At 37.4% G+C, this 26,287-nt stretch overlaps 1 protein-coding gene across 1 annotated transcript; it reads right to left on the bottom strand.

Moving 5' to 3' along the window:
- Positions 1-1,668: 1,668 nt before the first annotated feature.
- LOC102235968 (kinesin-1 heavy chain) lies at positions 1,669-25,413 on the bottom strand. The gene is made up of 26 exons (XM_005796572.2): positions 25,032-25,413; positions 17,396-17,483; positions 17,241-17,314; positions 17,058-17,162; positions 15,751-15,799; positions 15,281-15,336; positions 15,104-15,191; positions 14,874-14,998; positions 14,632-14,736; positions 13,157-13,302; positions 11,889-12,037; positions 11,601-11,788; positions 10,826-10,894; positions 10,415-10,621; positions 9,089-9,232; positions 8,794-8,985; positions 8,568-8,685; positions 7,843-7,898; positions 7,645-7,754; positions 5,815-5,916; positions 5,628-5,688; positions 5,477-5,548; positions 4,691-4,795; positions 4,329-4,545; positions 4,104-4,236; positions 1,669-3,347 (listed from the first exon to the last, which is right to left on the bottom strand). Exons 1-26 carry the CDS (start codon positions 25,155-25,157, stop codon positions 3,344-3,346), a joined length of 2,889 nt encoding a protein of 962 aa, XP_005796629.1. The 5' UTR covers positions 25,158-25,413; the 3' UTR covers positions 1,669-3,343.
- Between the last annotated feature and the right edge of the window lie 874 nt (positions 25,414-26,287).

Here is a 26,287-nt window from a genome sequence, read left to right as displayed (position 1 = left end):
ATTACACTTTATCAAGTGCCATCATAGACATTAAACATGTTGATCAATTTTTAATTAATTATCGTTCAATAGCAACTCTAAACAGGTGGGGTTTTAGTCTAGATTTAAAGGAACTCAGGGTTTCGGCTGTTTTGCAGTTTTCAGGAGTTTGTTCCAGATTTGTGGTGGATAGAATCTGAATGCTGCTTCTCCCTTTTTGGTTCTGGAGATGCAGAGCAAACCAGAACTAGTCATAAAGTGTCAGTTTTTCTACTTTTCCACTGTATTGTAATCATAGCTTGTTTCATTTCCTTATCATAAAGCTCTCATTTACATAGTTTACAAATAAAACTGCCTTGCCCATAAACTCATCTTCCTGTTCGTTTTTGAACAAGATTGTTGAATTTAAACAAAAAATAGAAACCATAAAACTGTTGACAACTGAAATTGTAGTAACCAGACAGGAAAAGTGACAGATTTTCTCATAATTATTTAATCACACATACATTTACATCATGCAGTCAATCCAAAACTGTGATCTCATTAAACTTCCTGTCTCTGTCCATATCATCAGAGCCCTGTTAGACTTGTGTCCCAGTTCTCCAGGAATGATCCAGTACCGCGTCTGACCCAAACCCCACCCCCCCGCAAAAAAAAAACCAAACTACTGTCCTTTAAAAATCGACCAACTATTACACAGTAATAAAAAAAGGCTACACTTTTGTTTTAATTTAGAATCAATGCAAAAACTTAATTTCGGCAAACACCGTAAGTGATCTCTGCAACCCATTTCATATCCAGTTTTTGGTGGAAGATCATAGGATAAACATTTTTTTAAGGTTAACGATTCAGAAGTTTTATCTACAATGCAAAAACAAAATATTACCAAGAATTTTTGGTCTAGTTCCTAGTGCAAATATTTTAATACACTTGAAATAAGACAAAAACAACTTATAGACAACTTTTTAGCAAGATATAGCGGCTTGTTTTAAGTCAATAATTCCTTTATATTGATGAAAATATACTAGTTCCATTGACAGATTATTTCATTTATAGTACATTTTTCATTTGTTAGAAGTGAAATAATCTGCCAATGGAATTAGTACTTTTTTGTCGATATTAAGAGATTATGAACTTAAAACAAGCTCCTGTATCCTGCTGAACAGTTACTTTTAAATTAATTTTGAGTCATTCCAAGTGTCCTAAAATATTTGCACTAGAAACTAGACCAAAAATATTTAACATTTTGTGTTTTTGCAGTGTAGTCCAGATTATCACAGACGTCTAGATATTCCTCTCTGCACTTGGTGAAACACAATGACAGTCATTTATTCTCTTCACAGGGCTTTGGAAGCTTCTTTACACCGCCAAGCTAAAACAGCCGCATAATGGAGTGCTTTTTAATTCTTTTTATTTTTATTCGTTTTCTTGTCAGAATAGTGCGAAGAAAACCTGACTTTCCTGCCTTAACGTGACACCATCCTCCCTTTGGAGCTGGATTTGCTCCAGTGCTCTCACTTTTTCCTCTCCATTGAGGATTCTTTCATCTGTTTTCATAATTAAACGACAGGAAAGGAGCTTTCTTTTTTCTTCGTCTCAGCATTAAAAACAGCTGTTTCAGGTTTCTAATGATGAAAGAAGTCTTCAATGAGAAACAAAAAGAGGAGTGGCAGGAGCAAACTGACCGACATACAGTGTATCTTACAGTATATTGCACTTATGCAAGGTGTTAGTGTTCTCATGCTGGGGTTCAGCTTTCTCGCCAATGCACTGGGGCTTTAAAGGATTAACACAAAAAAAACAAACGTGGTGGAAACTAAAATAAAAAAAATATACAACAAATACAACACTGAATAAAAATCCTACACCCGCTGGTTAGTTTTAGTTAAATAAACCCTTTTTTTTTACCCATGTGACGACATAAGATTAATGTGCAATTTGTGTTTTTCCTTCCTTTGACCCCGCTTTTCCTGACTGGCTGATCAGCAGCGAGGATCCGATCCATCAACTCATTTCCCAAACTTATCGATCAAACATCTACACCATCTATTGAACAATAACAGCACATAAAACCCAGCATAGAACCGGTCTTACATCTACAAAAAAAAAGAAGAAAAAGTAGGGAAGAAGATGATTGAAGAAGCGAGGCACCCTTGTAGAGAAATTATTTTTTTTAGCTCCTGGACGACGACGATTGTGTGACGATTGTGAGTGTCAATTTCTGTCTAATCGGCTGCAGTTTGTGTGCCGAGATACATAAATAGTCTATTAACAGCGACAATATCCACTTATATTAGTTAAAAACATTACATTTAGCAACTTTGTGTAAGCTAAAAGGGTGGAAGTTTGCTGTGTTAACCGGATCATTCTCATTTTCCCACTTCATCCCTCTGCATTTTTCAAATCCTTCCAACGAAGCCACCAACAAGTATAGTTTTAATTTAACTTAATGATAAAAACAAATGGCCTCCACAGGTATTTAGTTAAATACATCTACAGTACAACTGTTGCACGGCTTTATTTTTCATCATCATTATTATTATTATATTTTTTATTTTTAAATCCTTCTTTTTAAAATTTTTTTTAGCCGTTTCCTTGCAGTTTTCTCTCCGGGGAAACGTGTGCAGTAGTGCCGATTTTACATCTGTACAAGCACAGAAACAGTAGTGTTCGACACCTTCTACTTGACGCAAAATAAGTTTAATTTCCTCCTTTATGAAGCATGTAAAATCTATACAGAGAAAACTGTGGTTAACTCAGAAGTCGTAATAAAATGTACAGAAGTTAGCCTATAACGTCGAGCTCTTTTCTTCTTTTTTTTGGTCTTTTTTTTTCTTTTTTAGGAGTTTGTTTTCTTGCTACCGTTTACATTCAGCTTGGCACAGTGCAGAACTACTCGCACAAAGACGACGGGTGACGACAGACTGTGCAAAACAAAAACGAAACCGAAGCTAAACATTCGAGATCGTGCACGGTTTCGCTCGCCAAACAAAACTTCAAAAAAAACAAAAAACAAACAAAAAAGGCTGCGCTCGAGAATCCGTTTGGTTTGCTGAATAAGAATATTATCCTGCTTCTTGTAAATTAAAATTGCTGTTTCTTTCCATTTATTTAAATTATTATATCCCATAAGAGAAAGAGAGATATTCATATTGAGAACTGGAGGAGTGAGGGGTGGGTGGAAGTGTTTGGGGAGCTGTACAGGCCGGGAATATTTATATATATATATTTATAAATCCGAAACTCCTTCGTGGCTCTGCAGCGGCGCCAGTTTGCTGTAATGGAATGACAGGTTGTCGGGTGGGTGGGCAGGTGGGTGACGTTGCTCTTCTTCTGTGGTGTCATTCTTCTGTTCTGCGGCTCTTCAGCTGTGGAGTATAAAAAAACAAGATGGCGTCCATAAAACATCACACTTAAAGAATGAAAAACCATCAAGCTGCTGGTTGTTTCAGCTTGAAAGAAGCACTGCTGAACTTTTTACTAACTTTGTTACAACCAAAATATTCAATGTATCTTATTTGGTATTTATGTGATAAACCAACAAAAAAAAGCACATGAATGTATACTTTAAAGTTTCAGCATGTAACTTTTAGAAAATGTTATTTTAATATTTGATAGGCCAGTCACCATGTTGTGACAGTATGTAATAAGACAGATATTTTGTGAAAATCTTTTCCACCTCCTCTCTGAGCTGCTGCTGCCCTCTGAAGACCAAAAAACCAAAATCACAGCCAGGAGGCGGGTCTTAGTGCTGTCAATGAATCTCCTGAATGCATCGGTGGTTATGCTAACTAGCATTAGCATTCATGACAGGCTCTGTTGATGGCTAAAAGTATCATAGAGGAAGAAAGTGAGAGATAGGATGAGAAGCGCACATGGGCATGATTGACAGCACTGAGACCCGCCTCCTGGATCAGATTGGTTGTTGCTAGCCAGCACTGGGAAAAGGCAGAGGAGCGTTATTCTTTTCACAGATTATCTGCCTCATACTACACTGTCATGACATGGTGTTGGTTTCCAAAACTATGTAAAAATATACATATTTTTATAAAAGTTAAATACTGCAGTGGTAAATGTGGGAATTCATGTGTAAGAACAGCAAACAAAATGTCTTCTGCACTCACTTCTTGTCCGGCTTGCTGCCTCCTCCCCTGATGGCCACCGGCTGACTGTTCTGGTAGAATCCGCCTGCACTGCGGTTGATGTTGGGGTGGGTTGGAGATGCAACTGGCGGCTGTCCGGGCCGGATGGGTTTGGCTAGTGAAGTGGTGAACAAGAACAGATTCCTCTTTTATTACAGCTCCAGAAAACATGAATAGAGGAGCTTCCCAGCTCGTCCGCCTACTAACCGATCTGGGCCGAGTGTCCCCTCCGGGCCATGTTCTTGGCCCGGACGGCTTCCTTGATGCGGTCCACCTCCTGCTGGTAGCGCTTGCGGTCGCGTGCGGCGTTCTCCTTGGCCTCCTTCAGTGCAGATTCCAACGCCTTGACCCGCTCAGCCGTAGCGCGAAGACGTTTTTCCAGTTTTGGAAGCTCACAGCGCAGGTCTGCATTATCACGAACCAGCTGGGGAAACAAATTCAGTTCATCAGAAAAGAAAAGGATGACAGGAAAAAAAAAATCAGGTTGGTAAATAAAGCTAACTGAGCAGCAGAGAAGTGGTTACCGTGACAACCAAGATGGTAGAAGCGTTTAAAAATATGAGTCCTACCTGTTTGTGAACCTTGGTGAGTTGCTCAAGATTGTTCTCAAGAAAGGAGATTTTCTGTTTTTGTGCCGCGCTGCCTCCTGTGTCATCAGAGTCCATCTCAGCACTCTGAAAAGATCAATAAAGTACGAGTTACAGACACAAATAAATAAAAATCAGTGAGTGTCGGGGTGAAACGATTAATCGGATTAATAAATCGATTATTGCAATAATCATCAACTAACTTAATAATTGATTAATCGCTAACTGGATTATACAAAAAAACTAAAATAAAAAACATGTTGGGAGAACTACACACTCAGAGGAATAATAAAGCCAAAAAAGTACATAAATACATATATATGTTAAATTTAAAATAAAAAAATTCATTTGTCTGTAAATATGTTCTACCCAGAACTCAGTTGCTATTTTTAGGTTCACCTGCATCAAATTCTGTTAAAAAAAACAACATATTAAGCACCTTTTGCTGTCCAATTGCTAATTTACTAGCTGAAAAAAATAATCAACATCACACACTGAAGTATTTTTAGCTGCAGAAGAATCCTACAAATGATCGTACGTTCACTAAAGAAACGCTGTTACTGCATTTTAAGCAATAAAATCTTTATTTTAATGGATTATTTAGGGACTAAATTATGTTTACTTGCACTTTTTAATGCGTTTCTAATGCTGCATAAAAAATTTGCAGAATGTGGCAATTATTTTGATCCAATTAATTGTTAAAATAAACAGTTGCAGCCCGAAATAAATCAGTGTCACATAAACATATATGAGATAAAAAGTAATCACCTTCTTCACTCTGGTGGCCAAATCCTGAACAAAGAGTTTCCTCAGGTTATGGAGAGTCTGCAGCTCTTTTGCCTGCAACAGAAAAAGATAAAATGAGGTATAAACTCAAAACAAGTAGAAGTAATGCAACCTAACTCATTACTGAACGCACCACTGTCTCTTCAAGCCCCTTCAGGTCCTGTCTGGCCTGCTCCCGTCTGTCCTGCATCACCCTGAATAATAGGAAGCGAATCAGAAAAAGTAACAGAGTGTCAAGACGTCAGCAGTCACATGCAGACCAGCAGTCAAACTGATGAATCTGCACCATGCTGGGCTTTTTGTACGTCTGTGAAACATACGTGAGCTCGTGCAGCTTGCGGCTCTTCTCCTGGTCGGTAGACTTCAGCTTCTCGTGCTCCACTTTGAGCCTCTCCTGCTCCAGCATGATCTTCTGGTTCATGCTGGGGGGAAACAAAATGGAGTTACCATCTCAACTCAATTATTAAGAGTAAATCTAAAGTTTAATACTCCTTTTATATTCATATGAGTAAAGCAGCACTAAGACAAACTACAGTAGGGTTGGAACTTTAACACGTTAATTCTGATTAATTAAAGGTGATCTATTTTTTCTTGAACATGTAAGAATAGATCTGTGGGTAAACGAAGCATGTTCATTACAGTTTTTTCACACAATCTTTCTTAGACAATGATTTTTGTCTGCTTGGTTTCAGTTGTTTTAGGGTGCCTTGTCAATTTAAATCCAAATAAGTTGCAGCTGCCTATGCCAACCCAACTCAACGTTTACACTCACACATGAAAATGGCAGCAAACAGATGCGTAATTATACAAGTGCACATCTTTGAGAAGCATTAGTAGAGCCTCCTGCACAACCAACAAGAATGCAGCAAGTGGTTTCTAGCTAGTGATTCAACAACAAAACATTTGTCTTTTCCAGCAGCCACTGTACAGCGCATACAGCTGACCAAACGTGCTGGATCTCTGCTGGGGTTGCCAGGCAACAACGCAATGCCGATCAAATGTGACACCAAAAAACATTAACGCCAAAAATGGCTTGGTGTTATTTTTAAACACACTTGGGCTGTTTTAGATTTTTAGTTCAGACTAGGGCTGAAACGATTCCTCGAATAATTCGAGTACCTAGATTATTAAAATTCCCCGAGGAGGGGCGTGCTGTGGTGGCGTAGGGGTTAGCGCGACCCATATTTGGAGGCCTTCAGTCCTCAACGCGGCCGTTGCGAGTTCGACTCCCGGACTCGACGATATTTGCCGCATGTCTTCCCCACTCTCCTTCCCTGTTTCCTGTCAGCCCACTGTCATATAAGGGACACTAGAGCCCACAAAAAGACCCCCTGGAGGGGTAAAAAAAAAAAAAAAGATTCCTCGAGGAAAATTTACCTGCCTGGAAGCTTCGTTAATTTATGTTTTATTATTTAACGCACCGTGTTCCAGTCGCAACATTACTTGCGTTGCGCGGCGCTCTGACTTCCGCCTCCGAGTTGTTGACGAAAGCTAAGTGTTAGCGGCATAACGCCAATTTTCAAGTTCGGCCCATGGGGATTTTATTGACTGATGATAATCCCTGGGTTTTCATCGTTTTCATGGCAGCCTTTCTCCTTCGGGAGCTGCTGGTTCAGAGCGAACGGCGAGAAGAGCGATGCGGGAGTATTTATTCAGGTGAGCAGATAGACTGAACACGGCGAGCGGCTGAGCAGTTGATGCTTACAGTGTAAGTGTAACTTTATGCACAAACCACACAATAAATTTAATGTAATCTCGGTCAGAACAAACGGGTTTCGGAAATTATCGTGGCGGTACATGGCTGGTAGATGAGTTTCTGAGTGAGATTTACCAATATTTTAATTTATAAAATTTTTTTATCCGATTAATCATAAGAATAATCGATAGATTACTCAATTACTAAAATATTCATTTACAATAGCCCTAGTTCAGACCCAAATGGAAGTACCCAAAGTGAAAAAGTGAATAATCAGTTTTCTTTAATGTTTCCTCTTTGTTGAGCCTATCTGTCCATTTATTCAATAATCTAGCAGCAAAAAAGGTTATTGGATTGAAAATGTTGCTTATTTAGTCAACATATAGTTTTCAATTAATTACGATTAATTACAGAGCCTGCAATTCATTTTATTAAAAATTAAAAGACGTCTTACTCCTGCATCTCGGTGATGAGTTTCTCCTTGTTGTCCAGCTCGTCTCTCAGGCTGCTGATCTGTTTCTGGTGGGCTTCACGGTGGGAGTGAATCTGCTTTTCCACCGCTTCCTGAACACAAACATAAGTATAATTTTAGACATTTTAGAGGCAGATTTAACTTCAGTTCCCATAAAGCTGTGATTTAATTGAGACTTACCTTAACTTCATTAGCAGTCTGGATCTCATTTTCCTTCTCCATTGCATGAACTTTCTCTGTAAAAGAAAAGATTCCCACTGGTTAAAAAAGGTCAACATATTGAAATAATCAAATGCAGTGAAACAAAGTTTTAATTGACCTTTTTAACCGTTTTACAAGCAAAAAACATTCCCAAGTACCTAATAATATTCCAAATAAAAATAACAGGTGGCTTGTTTCCATAACACAACTCTGGTTGCCAGGTTCTTTAATTAACTCCAGATTATGTTAGGTCATAGTCAATTTAACGCAAACTGTCGATAAATTTTCACTAACCCATGACAGATGTAAAAAAAAAAAAAGCTTGTTGGCTAGCTAGCAAGGTTATGTTAGCAGACAGCGATAACCTCAAACATCTCAAGTCACAGAACACAATGAAGATGTCTTAGTAACTTGGTAAAATCATCTCTCCTTTTAAAACGTTAGTGAAATGTTGTCCATCTCTGAATAAATAAACAGCGTACGCAGTGCAACTCAAACTTATGAGGAGATCAACCTTTCCACAGATAATCTGTCTCATATTACACTATTACAACATGGCGACAGTTTTAACAAATATCTAAAATTCTTTTAAAAAGTTACATAGTGCAACTTTAAGACATTTTAAGGCCTTAATTGACAAATAGATAAATGTAAGAGTTTTGAAGGATGCTTGTAGACGCTGACTCGATAATAAACAGCCATACCCTGAGCGCTGAGCTTCACAAGCTCCTCATTGAGCGAGTCGACGTTCTCCTCCAGCTGCCTCTTCTTCTGCTCCACATTCTGAAGATACTCAGTCAGGGACTTGATTTTAGCCTCATGCTGTGGACAGACAACATTCCTCATACTTAAAACAAAGATAACAATCAAGAACATTCAGAAACAGAGGTATTTGTACCTCCATATAGATGTTTTTAAAGTTTTAAATACCTGCGAGATGCGCAGCTGACAGGCAGCCAGTTCTTTCTCGTTCTCATCCATCTTCTTGTTGCTCTCAGACTGGATACCCTCCAGCTGCTTGCAGCGCTTCACCATCGTCTTCACCTCCGACTTCAGCTTGCTGATGTAGAGACGAGCCACTGTGAACTCCTCATCTATCAGGCCGCTGCCGCCCTCGTGTTGCTACGAAATCGCCCCAAGAATCAAAAAGGATGAGATTAAATTAAATGGACGGAAGAAAAAGTCAAACATGAGAAAGAAAAAAATGCAGAAACAGTCCTGGTACCTTGATGTCATTGCTGCCCACAGCTATTCCAATTTCAGCCAAATCTTTGAGCAGAGATGACATCATCTCAGTCACTCTCTTCTTCTGGTGATTGGACATTTCCTTCAGCTTCTGGAGCTCAGAGTCCAGAGAGGACAAGATGGACTGCAAGCCAACAAGAGATGATAAAACATTTAAACATTATTCATTACACTGCAAAATTACAAAGTCTTACCAAGTATTTGTGCTCTAGTTTCTAAATGTCTTTGTACACTTAAAAAAAGACAAAACTACCTTACAAGTAAATTTTCAGCAATATAATACTGACAAAAAGGTACTAGTTCCCCTGGCAGATTATTTCACTTATAACAAAGGAAAAATGTTTTCTTACAAGTGAAATATCTGCCGATGAAACTAGCAAATTTTCATCAATATTAATGAATTACTGACTTAAAACAAGCTCCTGTATATTGCTGAAAAGTTACCTGTAAGGTAGTTTTGTCTTATTTCAAGTGTACAAAGATATTTGCACTAGAAACTAGATAAAAATACCTGGTAAGGTTTTGTGTTTTTGCAGTGTATTTATGACCGACACATAGTGAAACTGTCTGTTTGAAAAATAAATAATCTGGCCCATCCAGAGTTAAAGTTTAACCTTTTGACAGTTTCTCGTGACAATAAAAAAACTAAGTCACCTGAAAATTAAAATACTCAGCTATGTCTGATGAACTTATTACTTCCTGTCTCCACTGCTACATTGTCTGAAAAGGATTTGCTTTGGTTTGAAACTGAAACCACATTGAAAATATATATATTTTAAGGGACAATTGACTTCAGACTTGCGAATAATAGTATCATGGATAGTTATTTCCTTCACAAGTTAAGAGTTTCTAAACATTTCACTCCAGGTTATATTTGTGGCCATTATACATGACTAGATATAGTGTTAATTCAAAACAAAACAAAAAAAAGCCTTAAACTGACCCATTAATGTTTTGACAGATCGATTTAAAAGTTTCTTACAAGTTAAAATTTTAAATGTTAGACTGAGACGTGTTGTATCATTACAAAAGATATGTTTTTCTTTTCTTTGTTATTTGCACATAAACATATTGACTATTTTGCATCTATATGGATGGTTGATTGCTGCTTAGTTGCTTATGGAATCGCCAACTGACTAAGATTTATTTGTTCCAACTACTTCTTTTCATTCAAAACTTTCGTTATGTTCAATTTTAAACCGTAAATAAAATTAATAAATGAAGCATCTACTGTAGCTCTGCTACTGTAAGGTATCTGTGAGTAAAAACAACTAATTTGAAGGGACTTTTTCTGTGCCATCCTTACAGATTTTTGGCTGAGCTCCTCACTGATGGACTCAAACTCCTTGGTCTTGTCCTCCACCTCCTGGCTCTTCTGGTCGTAGTTGACAGCCAGCTCCTCCAGGGCCTGCAGCACCTCCTTCACCTCCTCCTTGGAGGCCTCGTTCTCCGTCTGAAGGCGGTTGAGCTCCGCCTGCAGGTTCTCGTGATCCCTCCGGGAGGAAGCCAGCAGCTGAACAACACGGATCATTAGGTTTTAAACTTCTCAGTAAGAGAGAAATAATAAAACATTTTTACTGTTCTTACAGGTCAGAAATATTAAATAAATCCATTTTAGCTCAGTTTAATTCACTGACTTGTTGCCTGCAACCCCCAGTATCTGTTAAACTACATTGATCATTTCGTCCCTCCCTTCTGTTGGACCTCCAGATCTCACCTCCTCCTGGTCGAGCATCTGCTGCTTCAGCTTCTCCGCCAGCTGGCTCTGCTGGTTGATTTCTTCATCCTGAATATTAAAAAGATTTTTTTTTTAAAACAAATTTAAATTACAAGATTGACGTAACAACAACCCCGACTAACATAAATAACACAAACAAAGCTTTTCTTCTTCATCATCAACTCTATCACCTTTTCCAGCAGCCATTGTACAGTAGTAAAAACAGCTGACCAAACATGCTGGAATTCCATTTGGGATACTAGGTGATGTCGCTGGGCCCGGTTGAGGTTGCTAGGTAACGGCACAGTGCCTGTGAATGCGTCTTAATCAGGAGGTGTTTGACACGGCTCACTTTCTAGACGTCAAAAAACTTATTAACTTATTGCTTACTGCGAAAAAATGGCTGGGTATTTTTAAGTGCTTGGGCTATTTGTAGAAGAAGTACAGATCCAAATGGAAATACAAAAAATTAAAATTTTACATAATCGATCCCTTCAAGCAACCCAGAAATACTTAACTGATACTTGAAGCATATATATATGAGTCTAAGAATAAACTCTATCACTAAAGGGAACATTAGAGCCTGAAAAACACCAAAATTTGCAGCTGAATTCCAATTATTTTAATACTTGCTTTCATTGAACCACTAAACCAAATGTTGATTCCTGTGGTTTTTGCAGCAGAGCAGCACAGCTCCACACTTCTTTAAGACTTGAATGAAAACCTAAACTATATTCATCTACGTTACAGACTGCTGCAGTTTGCTCTGCCTCACCTTATCGTCCAGCTGTTTGTAAAGCTTCGTCAGCTCCGCCTCACACTTGTCCTTTTCTACGTCGGTGAGACGAACGCCGGGCACGTTGGGTGTAGAGGCCGACTTTTCGTTGATGATGTTGTCCAGAGCCAGCACCTCAGCGTTGGCCTTCTCTTTGTCGAACTGCTCCTCCACGGGAACGCTCTCTCCTGGTGTAGAGGAAAGAAAACAAACAAAAAAAAAACCATTGAGGTTTGCGGAGAGGCGATTTAGGCCAGAACCAGTGACCCGGAGCGGGTTCTGCCTCACCGTTTCTCCAGCGGTTGAGCTCGTTCTCCAGCCAGGTGATGGTGTTCCTCAGAGTTTTGTTCTTCTCCTTCTCCCTCTCGTATTTCTGCTTCCACTGCTCTGCCGTCAGCTCGATGTTCACCGTCACCGTGTTCTTAATAGTCTTCGCTCTGGATGTTTGAAAAAAATAAATAAATAAGAAAAAAATAAAAACCAGGAAACTGGAATGAATGTAATCAGCAAAGTGGCACCCCAAGGTAAGCTCCTAATATCTCAATTCGAGAGCAAAATTTCATACTTTACTGTAATAATGCAAGTTTTTAATTAGTAATCCTTATCTTTTGGTTTCCCTGGGGTTATAAATGATGCTACAGAAAGGCTAATTTATCCTGGAAAAAACACAATGTCTTACTTTACTTTTGTAGTCCAACCACTACAACAGTAAATGCATTTTAAGTTTGCTAAACTATTTGGACTGGTACGGTGATTCTAACAACATTGGTTACATTTACACAACAGGCAAAAACGACCCAAATTCGATTGTGGATGATTGAGAGAGATTGTGCAAAGAGGAATGAAGAAAGATCCCTCTTTTTATATGGTCCAACCTTGTGAAAAATTAAAGAGCTGTTTTACTGGTAAAAGAGAGCTGAACAAACCAATAACAGTTAATTATTCCCTTAACTGGCATTCCTACAGACTGAATTCCAAATTATACTCAAATTAAAGTTGAATTGCTGTTTTTCAGTGTAGGATCACAAGAAAGTAACAAAATAAAAAAAGACTAATTTATTTTTAGATGTTTTTGAAACTAATTCACAATATTGAGGTTCTCCTAAAGAAAAATGATCTAGAGTCAGATCACAGCTTCAGTTACTACAGATAGAAACTAATCATCAAAATCTGGGCGTAGTGACAGACCTTCAGAGACACAAAGACCATTACAAAATCAGCCTTCTATCACCTGAAACACATTTCCAGGACACTACAAATGTGGACCAAACTTCCAGAAAACTGCAAACCAGCCGAAACACTGAGTACCTGTAAATTAAGGCTAAAAACCCACATGTTTAGAGTTTATTTGGACTCATAATTGAAATTGATTAAAATATCTAATGTGTATTTCCTCGATTGTCACATGTGATGCATTTAACGTGCAGAGCACTTTGAACAATCCATGAAATGTGACATTCAAATAAATTTGACTTCCAAACAAATTAAGAAACCCAACATTCAGTCGCTCTTTTGTGCCAAAAAGTAAAGCTGTTCAGTCTGTTCTTCTGGGTTACCTTTGTCCAAACATCAATGTAGATTTGGTTTCAGCCTCATTATAGGAAGAAGGTGAGCAGCAGATCACTATGGTGGTTCGACAGTTACCACCCAGAGAGTCCTGCAGGATACGGGTCATCTTGCTGTCTCGGTAAGGAATGTAGGCCTGAAAACACGCACAGAAGATTGGATTGTTACAGAGCTGAATGACTAATTCATACCATTTATACATTATAAATAGCAAAAACCAAAGTTAGAAAAGAGAACAAAAACTCAAACACAGCTGGCATTTCTTGAACTGAGATGTTCCAGTCTGAAACGCTGAGCTTTAGCAGGTTATGTTCCTGTTCTCACAACTACCTGGTCAAAACCAAATCACCTGATATATGATTACTTTGAGTAAAAACAGCCAAGCTGCAGCGGGCCGCCATCACTCCTTACAACATATTCTGCTCAGCGGGGAAGGAGACATCTCCGGACAATAGCTAATTTGTTTCAGAGCATCATAAATATCTCAGCAGCTGTCTGCCGCAGGTTGTTCACAAAGCGAATGAGCCGCAGAACAAACCTACACTTGATCAAAGTGAAAAGGGTGAAATGAGAAAGAAAAGCTCGAGCGAGGCGTTGCTAGGAGGAGAGTTTTTATCTGTGCAGAGTTATTTCTGCGACACAAAGGACCTGTAGATGTCTTAAAATGGAAACTCAGCACAAAGAACACAGAAAACATGTCTGTTTTCATCATGGAAGCTCAAGCTCCAGGCTGTGCAGCTGGCAAACGGTCTGTGCTCCTGTTCTTTCCGCTCATATAAGTAGCAACGTCTCATATTAAGACGTTTAACATGTAATTTAAATAAAAACAATTTAAATAAAAATCACTGCCTCAGGATGGAAGAGATTCAGTGCTCAGCAGAATAATTACCTCAAAACATGTTCATTCGTTTGGAGTAACAGTTCGTATTAATTTTACTGATCAAATCTGAGTTGTCAGGAAGCGTTATACCCATTAATGTTAGTACAGATTTTTCTTTCAAATTATCTTATCCAAAGTCCAATGTTGAAGACGTTCTGGACATTTGAGTATTAAAAAACAAAATTACTCTCCATTATCTGCATGTTCAACAAATCATAAAGTGACAGACTGCTGAGGTAGGTTTCCAGAGCAGCATTATCCTCCACTAAATACATATTCTTTAAAACCAAGTTTGTACATTCTTGACTCATCTATCTTGCTTGTAAATGTCAATAATTGGGAATATGCAATGTTTCATGTGTTTGACTGAACAGATACAAATTGAATAGATGGATCAAAGACTGGACGGATGGATAGAAGCCTGGACAGATGGATGTATAAATCAAAACCTAGAAGGATGATGGCTCTATGGAGGGATAGATTAAAGATGGGGTGTATGGAATCTGGAAATTTAAATATCTTTTCCTGAGTTATCCTGACTTTTCCAGGCTCTGTGGTGAATTAAAACAAAACAAAGCAACTCACCGTTCCTTCAGCCAACGCAGAGATGACGTTTCCCAGAGATGACAGAGACTTGTTGATGTTCTTGGCTTCATCAAGCACGGCTCCCTCTGCACCGGTTTTACTAACCTGCAGACCACCGAAAAACACCAAAACCACATAAAAAACCCAAAGCACAGAAGTGGCACTGCAAACATAATCACAAATTCAAGCAACGCAGTTGGAGTGCAACAAATACGGCTCATTATCTCAGACGTTTCTGTTACCTTTTCACTACCAGCCAGATCCACCAGGTAGAGTTTCCCACTGAGCTTCTGCTCCGTCTGAGTGTTCTCCTGCTTAACGTTTATCAGGAAGATGCTGTGACTCCTGGAGCTGTGCTCGTTCATGTCTAAGGAGCAAAAACGGTTTATATCAGAAGGCCATCTGCAATAAAACCAAATAAGCCTGAAAATAAATAGTTTGAGTTGCTGCAAAGATCAGAATGGCTTCTTACTTGTGACTGCTACATGTCTGTTAGATTTGCCTTCATCAATCGTGTCCATGACTTCCTCTGGGCTGCACACGAACCTCTCAGTACAGCCCTTTAAAAAAAGAAAACAGGAAATAAAACAAGTTTATTCAGCTCCCTTAGCTGGTTTCACCAGATATTTCACAGAAAAGCAGGTCTCACCTTGACATAGGGTACTCTGTTTTTATCTTCATGCACTGATAAATTGGTCTTCGACACTGGAAAGAAAGTAAAAACTGTTGTTTTATAACAAAAATAAAGGTGATATGAAGTCAAACAAACAATTTTTATTTGCATCAGTGCATTTCTCTTTGATTCTCCTAAATATCTGCACACCATTTATGAATCTCTGACCTTTTCCTAGAATGTTTGTTCTAATAAAAAAGCTAACAAAAAACCAAACAACTGAACTCCACCTAATATGAAACTACCAAACATTTTCCACACCCTGTTTTCAGTAAGAGCCACATACGTGGAATACTGACAATTAAAGTTAAGCGCATTTATTGCTCAAACAGTCTGCCTCCAAGTGATTATAATAACTATTCACTCTGTTCCAATATTTTTAGGCTGTTGGCAGTTTTCTCTGCCACAGTTTGGAATAATTAAGGAATGGCGAGGGATTGACCTACCATCCAAAAGGTCTCGGATTTTGTCTAAGTAGATTTCAAAATATGAAACCTGCAAACAGAGAAAGATCCACATTATTTAGTTATTCAGCAGAGAGAATAAACAATAGCTTACTGGTTGTTTTGTTTATTGTTGATAAAGTATTTGCATCTTCTAAAAAATTATACATAATCAAGATCTGAGATGAAGAAAAGTGGGTTTTCTTTCATTTTGGTTTCATTTTTATTTCAGATACAGTAATTTTCATGAATACTAATAAACTTTTACATTACAACCATTAATTATGATGTATTTTAACAGGAAGGAGAGAAAACCTGGATTGCCTTTCATTTTAAATAAAAAACTGATTGGATGGTGTGTATTTATATTAATACGACAGCATAGCAGGCCTTTGGAGAATAAAAGTGTAAATATCTACCAAAAAACTAACATTTTCAATTTAATCTCAGATTTTCTAGAAAAATAAATAAATTTCTAAGCCCCAAAATTAAAAAAAAATAGTGAAAAATAGTCAAAAAGAATTTTTGGATTAATCTAAGAAATTTTCTAGAAAAAAAAACATGAAAATTGTCTGAGATCATAGAGTGAAAATTTTCAAATTTTGGAAATTTCCAATTTTTTTTTTGTTTATCCTCAAAATTTCTGAGTTTTTTCTTCTGTCCTGTTCTTGGATGGAAAAAATCTGTGAACATCAATGTTCAAGTATTGCCACAGATTCTGATTTAAATTTAGGCCTGGACTTTGACTGAGCCGTTAAAAGTCATGAATATGCTTTAGTCCCGCATTACGTTTAGGTGTCCTGCTGGAAGATGAACCTCAACTGCATAGTCAAAGCTTTTACAGCCTCTGAACTGTTTTCTCACATCATTGCCCTGCATTTATCCTATCCACACAGCATGATGCTGCCACATGCAATGCTAATTTTGTGCTACACACAAGGTTTTCCATATTGATCATAAAGTTACATTTTGGTCTCCTTTTGGCAAACTGCAATTAAATGTTATTTTCTGTTTGTCGATTGCAGAAAATCCCAATAAAATACTTTAAGGTTTGTGTTTGTAATGTCAGAATTTTTTTTTATATTTTGTCAAGACACTGTTTGTTACACTATGAGCGGCAAGACAAAAAACAGAAATGACTATAAAAAATAAACTGAGAAACACAGGAAACATGATGCAGCAGAACAAAACTGCATGTCATCTCTTAAAATGAAAAACCAAACCATGAAGAAAAGCCACATTGTTACAAAACTTTACTTCCAGTTCTATTGGGGGTCTCTGAAAATGTGTCATCAAAATAATATCCTTACTTTAATATGAAACTCCAGGTTTTCATCCATGGAATATATGTAGTTGAAGATATCCTGTACTATCCTGGGGATGATGCCCATTGAGTCTGTGTCATGGAGATTCCCCTAAAAACAGAAAACAAAAACAATTTAAAGAGAAGAATCTTAAATATGATGACCTGAAAGTATTAAGTTACTTCTTACCTCCATGGTGTGTGTTTTCCCAGATGACGTCTGTCCATAAGCAAAAATTGTCCCATTGTATCCCTCAAGAACATCTATTAGAAGAATGGTCAAAAATAAAACGGTGAAACGACAATTCAATTGGCTTTGGCTTTAGCTGAAGCTGTAAATCTCACCTTTTACAATCTTTTGGGCACAAGCGTTGTAGACTTGTTCTTGTGTTGTATTTGACTGAAACACTCTGTCAAACATGTAGGGTTTACCCTGAAATAAATAGGAAAATACCATGAGCAACAGTTTATCTGACCTGTCCTCTTATTGACTCAAGGATTATTGTTTCAAATAGTTGACTTTTTGTATTTGACAACACATTAAAACAGGATGATTTTCATTTGGGGGTGAGTGATATTTTGATATCATTATCACTCCTGTGATAGTGGTAAAAATGACAACAACAACCATTTTACTATTTTTTAGCAAACTGTATGGTCCTGGCTGAATGGTAAATAAATCATAAACATACAAATCCTGCTTTTGAAAACCATATCCATGTCTAATGCGCTTCTTCAGGACACCAGCCTCTTAAAGTGTGATTTTTATGACAAAACTCCACACAATATTTATGTATTTGTTCATGCTCTCGAACAAATTGTGAAAAAATAGTCAAAATAATCCCAACACTGTGGACAGTTTTGTTTTTTTAAATATAATTAGAATTATATTATGACAACAATAAATCAAAAATCTTATAAGAAATTTATCACAATAAATGACAAACAATGCAGTAAATGAACACCCATATTTTCTACCCGTTTTATGGTGTGTGTTTAACATAAACCTGACAAATATATGTTGAATTCTTCTGGGACATAACTCAGCTAACTATGCCAAAGCTTAAACTATACCACAACTTATATATATATATAAAAAGTATTTTATTAATGAATATTTAAAATATTTCTGGCAAAGTTGAGTACAGTAGAGAAATTGGGAGTAGACTGTTTTACTTCAGCTAATCTCTGTCACTGTTGTGATACAAGAAGTTGTTGTAAGTGATAAAGCTTTGACATTAATGATTATTTTAAACCTAAATTCTGCAAAAGGACCTAAAACCCAAAACCAGCTAATGAGCTTTAAGCAGCAGTTTAGAAGACAGTCTATTGGATCGAGGACAGTGTAGCTGATGTTGGCAACCTGTGAGCCAATCAAAACTTTGAGGCACAATTCCAGGAAGAAACGATCGATGCAGCTGCATTTAAGATGGAAAGCGAAGGGCAATGAATCTGTTGTTATAAGCAACTCTGAGGTTTGTCTTGTTTAGGGGATTCGCATTTCCAGTTGACTCATCTCATCTTTGGCTGTGAAGAGGTGTGGTTGTCGGAGTGATGCATGACAACTTGGAAAAGTATCCAAGTAGGCCTGTCACGACAAACTCTGCTTGACGATAAATTATCTCAGAAATTATTGTAATGAACGATAATCTTGTGGTTTTGAGACCATTTTCAAGTCACATAAATGTAATAATAATGCGAGAACACAATCTCAAAGATCAATAAACTTTAAATTCACTGGAACTGGAAGACATTTTAAATATCCAAACTAAATAAAACTGAAAAAATAAATAAAATTAATTATTTAGTCTCTATAAACAAAGGTGTGCTTGGTTGAGACCAAAACACCAAACTGAAGACTTTTGTCATCCAGTTTTTGGTAAAAAGAGAAAAACAATAAATCATACAAATGGAAATTTTATTTACCATACAATTAATTGATTTATTGCTTATTGTGACAGGGCTACATCCAAGTGTTGGCCAATATTAGTCATTTTAAAAAATATTATCAGTCCAATAAATAAAACTGGGCTGATATAAAGAATCTGTATTTATTTATATCTTGTTTCCGTCCATTTCTGGTTGTTTTTTTCCCAAAAAGGTGTTAAAACAGTAGTAAAATGTATATATTTAATAGCGGTAAATATCACTATCCGCCATAGCAGCAATATTAATATCCGATATCAATATCAACCCAAATAAAAAAATGTGAGGTTATATTGTTGCGCTGTAGAAATTACATTTCAGCCCATGCCTTCTGTACAGGCAGCCATAAAAATACAGTCACACTGAAGTTGCCACTTATCGTTGCTTACAGGTTTGGGGATAATAACACACTCCTAATTTGAGCTAAAAGAAAAAAAGACGTCATTGTATTATTTTTTTTTTTTACTGTATCGCCTAGCACAATTTTGAAACAGCAGTAATTCCCTCCAGAGATCTACTTTTTTTTTTTTTTTTACCAGTTATTTGTTAATTCTTACATTGTGTGTGAACTGTGAGACAGTTATTTTTTGTTTTTAAGCATATGCACTGACTGATGGCACCTTTTAAATTTCGTTGTCCTTGTGACAATGACAATAAAGATTTATCTATCTACATCCTGGTCATTAACCGCAGCAGGCGGCTGATATCCAAAGTGACAAAAGGTTGGGCGCAAACAATGGGAGGTTTAACGTCCTCACTGTCACTGCAGCTATTGGCCTCGTTACTTACACTTTTCACTAATTGGGTTACTGTTGTAAATTGCAATTACACTGGAATGTATTGTTGGAGTGATAAGAGATTGATCACCCTCTTCCTTTTGCTCATGGCATAGTCTAATGTTGTCCTCCAAATCAATTGAAATCACTCAATTTGTTTTCAGGTAAAATCTTTGCTTCTTGAATAACAGAAATCAGACTCTAATTAGGCCATCCTGCAGTGCACAAGGTTATCTGTCATGCTCTAAAAATAGCTCATTTCTGTTCGATAGGACTTCCCTGGGTTCCTGAATGGAAACCAGGAAAATGACAGCAAACCATAGGATAATAATCTGATATTTTAGCCTACAAGTGAATGGAGAAGCAGCAGAATGAATAATTCACAAACGTGTTTGCCTTTAGCAGCAAATCAAGCTTGTAACTCCACCACCAGTACAACCTCATCTGAAAATTTAATCTTTCTACCTTTCAGGCAAAAAAAGTAGCAGAATGTTGTAATGAGATTCTTATAAACAAAAGTTTGTAGCAGAAATATTCACTCAGATACAAGTGATATCAATGTGGTAAAGGCAAAACCTCAAGTAGGGGCTAGGCGATAAATACATCTTATCAATTAATCAAATTTTTGGTGAACCCAAATCTGAATTTGTGTTCACCAAAGTCAACCCACCCAACGTCATCTTGTTTCACAGACATGTTTTACAGTTTTTATATATCTAGATTTTGAACTCACATCAACTCTATGACGAAATGTTAGGGAAAGGCTATGTTTATTATGTTTAATTCCAAGAATAAAGTCATGTTATTACAGGATTACAGTCATAGTATTATGAGAATAAGATTTTAATAGAATAGAACTTCATATATATATATATATATATACAGAACAGACCAAAAGTTTGGACACACCTTCTAATTCAATGGGTTTTCTTTATTTTCATGACTATTTATAAGGCAAGAAATCCCACTTATTAACCTGACAGGGCAGGTTGACCTATGAAGTGAAAACCATTTCAGGTGACTACCTCTTGAAGTTCATCAAGAAAATGCAGAGTGTGTGCAAAGCAGTAATCACAGCAAAAGGTTGCTACTTTGAAGAAACTAGAATATAAGGGGTATTTTCAGTTGTTTTACACTTTTTTGTCTAGTGCATATTTCCACATGTTATTCATAGTTTTGATGCCTTCAGTGTGAATCTACAATGTCAATAGTCATGAAAATAAAGGAAACTCATTGAATTAAAAGGTGTGTCCAAACTTTTGGTCTGTACTGTATATATATATATATATATATATATATATATATATATATATATATATATATATATATATTATTTTTATATACATACATACATATATAAAGCCGCACCGATTTGATAATATCTGCATCGGTGCCAATATTGACAATAACTCTAGTTTGAGTATCAGTGGACAAAGTTTGTCAGTTAATTACAGTAACTGAACAAATTAAAGTTTGGTTGTTTTTTATATGTTTGACCAAACTTGTGAAGCTATTGGAGTGTTTAAGTGTGCTTTACTGGTGCAGAGTTATTAAATATATTTGTAACTCTTTACATTTTTGTCTGTGTTAAAAAAAATGTTTTCAAGTCAACTCAACTCACCAAATTATTTTTAAAGAACTGAACAAACTACTGTATCTTTTTCAAAGAAAGAACAACAGAGTTGGTCACGTCAGATTTTGATAACTATTGAAGCTTTTTTCTCATTAAAACAACTTTTTCTTGTAATTCTTCTTTATACGAGAAGAAGATATTCTTCTCGTATAATTGCATATTTATTCTGTTAATATTATATCTATATTCTTGCAATAAAAACCTTCTCGTAGCTTTTCCCTGATACTCCGTCCTACAACTCACAGAAGTAAATAAAAATTCACTTTTTGTGAATATTTTTTGTCTTTAGAATTTGTTTTTTTAAATAACCCATTAAAATTGGAAATTGAATCTGTTATGAAAAAACTGATTTAATTTTTAAGCCATATTGCCCAGCCACAACCTCAGCTTTCTAAAAATGAACCAAAAATAAACGCAAACTCACTCTAGAGCATCAGCAAAACAAAGTACATCACCATAATAATAATTATCCTCCCCACCCCGAGAGATTGCCCAGCGCCAGGCCAGCAGCCTACCCTGATTGGTCTAACAGCTGGTAACCAGGAGAGAAAACAAGGAGATTACCCAGGAGGCAATGCTGCTGCTACCTATGAGTGCTGTACTCGCCAAAGCAGATGCACCATCAGAGGGAACAGGCTGCTGCTTTGAAACACATGCGTTTCCACCAACGTGCACTGCTGTTCCAGCAGCATGACTGGCACTCTGAGCTGGGCAGGGCTGCACCACGCCTTAGGAGCTCTGAGAGCCAAAGGCCTGCAGCCAGAGTCGGCACGGCTGCTCAGGAAGTGGCTGCAGTTACAACAGTCGCCTTTGTTTGTTATGAAACAAATGAATAACTCTGTTGTGTTCAACATTTAACAACTAAAGTTTAAATAAAAGAGGAATGGGATGAATATCTGATCAGCCCAACAGGAAAAATTCTAAGGCTTTGTACTCTGTTTAACATGAGATTATATGAGTTTGCATGACTTAGCATATTGCAGTCAAAGTCCACAAGGCAATTCTAATATTTAACCATGTTTTTATGGCATAATATACACACAGTTTTAGACGGCTAAAAGGATGAGACGAAACAAACTAAATATATTTTTTAAAAGGTTCATTTCATCCATACACATCTGGATTAAATCTGAGGCAATAAACAATCAATCAATTAATCTAATAAAAAAATCAAAATGAGTGATAATTTCCATTCTTACGATTAATATTTTCTGAAGGGCAATTTTGCTTACAGAGACTTCATTTTATTTCTGGTTTTGTGTAGCCATTTTTCATATTGTTTATCAATTATCCTGAATTTTTGGAATCATAAGATTTAGGATTTATTGTCTAGATAAATTTCAATTAATGACTTGACACCATCATCTGAATTTTTACTATTTTCTCCCCCGTTTGTTTCATAAGACAGTCAATGACTATCAGTAAAATAGAAAGTATGATTATACAGTGTGTGCAGCTTAGAGACATCACTTTTTAAATAACTAGCATTCTGAAGAAGTCAATTTTAAATAGGAATGTTTTTCAAAAGCAGTTACCTGATCTATTATAATTTTTTATTGTTATCACAATAGTCCCACAAAGTTTTGTGACAAATTTCTAAGTACATATCACCCAAACCTAGCTGTGTGTGGTTTTTATTTTTTTTATTTATTTATCGTTTTGGGTTAATGTGTTTTATTTTTAAAATATCTTCCAGTTCCAGCATGGTGTTGTGTTCTGTAAAAAATGTAAGTTTATTTATCTTAGATCAATAAAAGATCAAAGATCTTGCATTATTAGGTCATTATCAACATATTACTTGAAACAGTCTCAAAACAACAATGTTATTGTTTTTACAATAATTTCTGGGACAATTTATCATCCAGACAAGGGGCTACAGGCGTAATCTGGACTGATGCATGCCAGAGTAAATTTGTGTAAACGAGGATATTTATATTCTTCTGTACAGGCCAATGAAAATAAAACTTCCTCTTTACATAAAAGCTTTTTATCTTGACCAAACGTGATAAGGGTTTGTATCACCAGGAAGCGAATGACAGCGCTGACAGCACACGGCTGATTGAGTCCCAACCACACAACTCATATAAAGTCAACACTCTTAAAGTAAAGCCAGAAATGTTAGTACACTGAATCACAACCATCATCAACATCAATCTTAATGAGAGCAAAAAATGCAACTGGATTTCTTGGGCATGATGTGACCTCGATCATAAAGCAAAGGAAGAGTGGTGGAGACATTGCAATGATAAAAAAAGACATACTGAGGTGGGTCAGCCCCAATCAATATTTTCACTATGAAATGCATGAATAATATAACAATGTCATGTTTCCTAATTTCACGCAGTACTTAATATGTTGTTGCATGAACTCTATGAATAAAATCCTGTTTAAATTAAACACGAATTGAATGAGTTTCCTTGTCTTTAATGAAAGCGTGCTTTATCGTATTATATAATAATTGAATGGGCGGCATATTTCAGAAAGCTTTTCATGAAAATAGAGCAATATTTCATTTGTTTAATATATTAAGTGAGCCACAGAGCCAAAGAACTAGTCACGGCTCTCGAGCTGAACGTTGCAGAAACACGAAAACTGAAATCAGATCTCAAAAAGGCTGAAACTAAAAGTGCACCATCTTAATTTCTGATTCACTGTTAAAGTAAAACTGTGAAGGTAAGGAATTAAATTGGTCCAAGGGAGCAATTAGCATTGGTTTCTGTGCCAGGCATATCATAAGAAATTGATTTAGTATCATCTACACAGTACTTCATCTACACAGTACTTCATAGTTATAGTCCTTCGAGAGGGGAAGAATCCCCAAAAAATCGATAAAAAAATAAATAAATTGGCAGGTCAGAAGATCAGACATGGTACCAGTTGGGAAAAACATGAGTGAATATCTATGGTAGTAAATATAATTGGATGGAATTGAACTACTTGTCATAATTTTCCCCATTCTAAATGTAAAAGGTTGGAAAAATCTGACAAAACTGAACATCACTGGCAATGAATTGTTACTGTACAGTGACGCATGTTGAGAATTGGCTTTTTAAATGCATGAAATTAGATCAACACTACATCTAATTACCACGACAAATACTACATCTCCAAAGCTGTTCTCTTATCTCTAATGACAACACACTTCTTTGTGATAGCCAGACCTCCTTTACGACACGGTTTATAGGAGGGTCCGCTACGTGTCCAGCTGGCCAGATAGCTCATGTTAGCTTTAATTAAGCTACAGCATTAAAACTAGCCTGCTAGCATGGGCCAGTTAATCTTCAATGAAGAAGCTAGCCTAGCCTGTTAGCTAACTGTTTGCTAGCCATCACCATATCAAAGCTGGTTTACCCTTCATGCTGACGCAAACGGTTCATAACCGTCAGCTTTACAGTTACAGGTGCATAGAAACGAAATATATTATATCTTGATAAATAATCTACATACTAATTTGGTGGACTGGCATTGTTAATAATTTAGCCTGTTGCAGCTTGTGGCTTTGTTGAATGACAGCTCAGCGCTGCTAGCTGGAGCTAACAAGCTAAGGTGCTAACCGCGGTAGCTACAGGACAATCGGAAATGGCGAGATGTGTCAGAGCGTTCTGTCAAGTAACCGCCTGCGGGCACTCAGAATAAAACAACTCACCGCGATAACGACAGTATCTTCCCCTTGAAACTTGGGAATGTATCTGTCGCCTCTGGTAACCTCGGAGCTGTTCAGGGGCCTGAAACGGCACATCACTTTGATGGTGCACTCCGCCGGGTCGGCCATCTTCCACGGTTTACGAATGGAAATTCACCGATACGAAAACTAAAGTAAGTGCCTGGATCCCAGGGGCGGCCGGTGGCGGAGAGTCGGGAGGCCGAACCCCTCTGTCCTAAATCTCGGGTTCTGGAAAGGGCAGTGGTAATTCGGGCATTCAACAGAGAAAAGTCCTTGTTTTCCTCTCAGTCACTTCCCCCACCGGTTAGGAAGCCATGATACCGGTGGATGAGCGGCTGTCCGCCTTGCCCCTCCTGCTCTGGATCACAATGACATCATCCCGAAGGGCGCTCCCCTCAACAAAAACACAAAGCAGCCTTAAAGCTATGGTAGCAATTCCTGACCAGACTTTTTTCACCATAACTCCACCCTCTACTCTGTTATAGATAGATAGATAGATAGATAGATAGATAGATAGATAGATAGATAGATAGATAGATAGATAGATAGATAGATAGATAGATAGATAGATGGATGGATGGATGGATGGATGGATGGATGGATGGATGGATGGATGGATGGATGGATGGATGGATGGATGGATGGATGGATGGACGGACGGACGGATGGAAACCTTTGAAAAACTAGTTCCTTCCATCGCCTGTGGTGGTGCTGCTCCAAGAACTACTGGATGAAACAACACAAAACCTCTGAAGAAGACATAAGTGTAATTTTCTTCTTCACAAAATGTAATCAAAAATTAGATTTGGGCGTTTTTTGGATTTTGTTGTTGAACCATTTCTCCTGCTAGACTTGCGTGTTTGTTTTGGTTGTATTTACCCAGAATCCCCTGCTCTATAGTCTGCTTCTGGAGCGGTTTTCGATCCACTTGGCAGGCAGAGACGTGTCCGAGCTGCACCAGAGTTCACTTCAACCGAACTGAGATCTAGGTTTTTAGGTGGACCAGAGTTCGGTTTTTTGGTCCGCATCAGAGTTTGATTACGCTTTCACACCTCCGCAAACGAACCGAACATTTCAAGGCGGCAAGACGAGCAAAGATTACGTTAAAAACATAACATTCAGGGGCGTGCTGTGGTGGCGCAGGGGGTTAGCACGCCCCACGTTTGGAGGCCTTAGTCCTCGACGCGGACGTCACTGGTTCGACTCCCGGTCCCGGCGACCTTTGCCCCCCCCCCCGT

Source organism: Xiphophorus maculatus, chromosome 6 (genome assembly GCF_002775205.1).
Source record: "Xiphophorus maculatus strain JP 163 A chromosome 6, X_maculatus-5.0-male, whole genome shotgun sequence".
Lineage (NCBI taxonomy): Eukaryota > Metazoa > Chordata > Actinopteri > Cyprinodontiformes > Poeciliidae > Xiphophorus > Xiphophorus maculatus.
The sequence above is the reverse complement of the archived record's forward strand: the minus strand, read 5'-3'. Positions and strand labels throughout refer to the sequence as shown.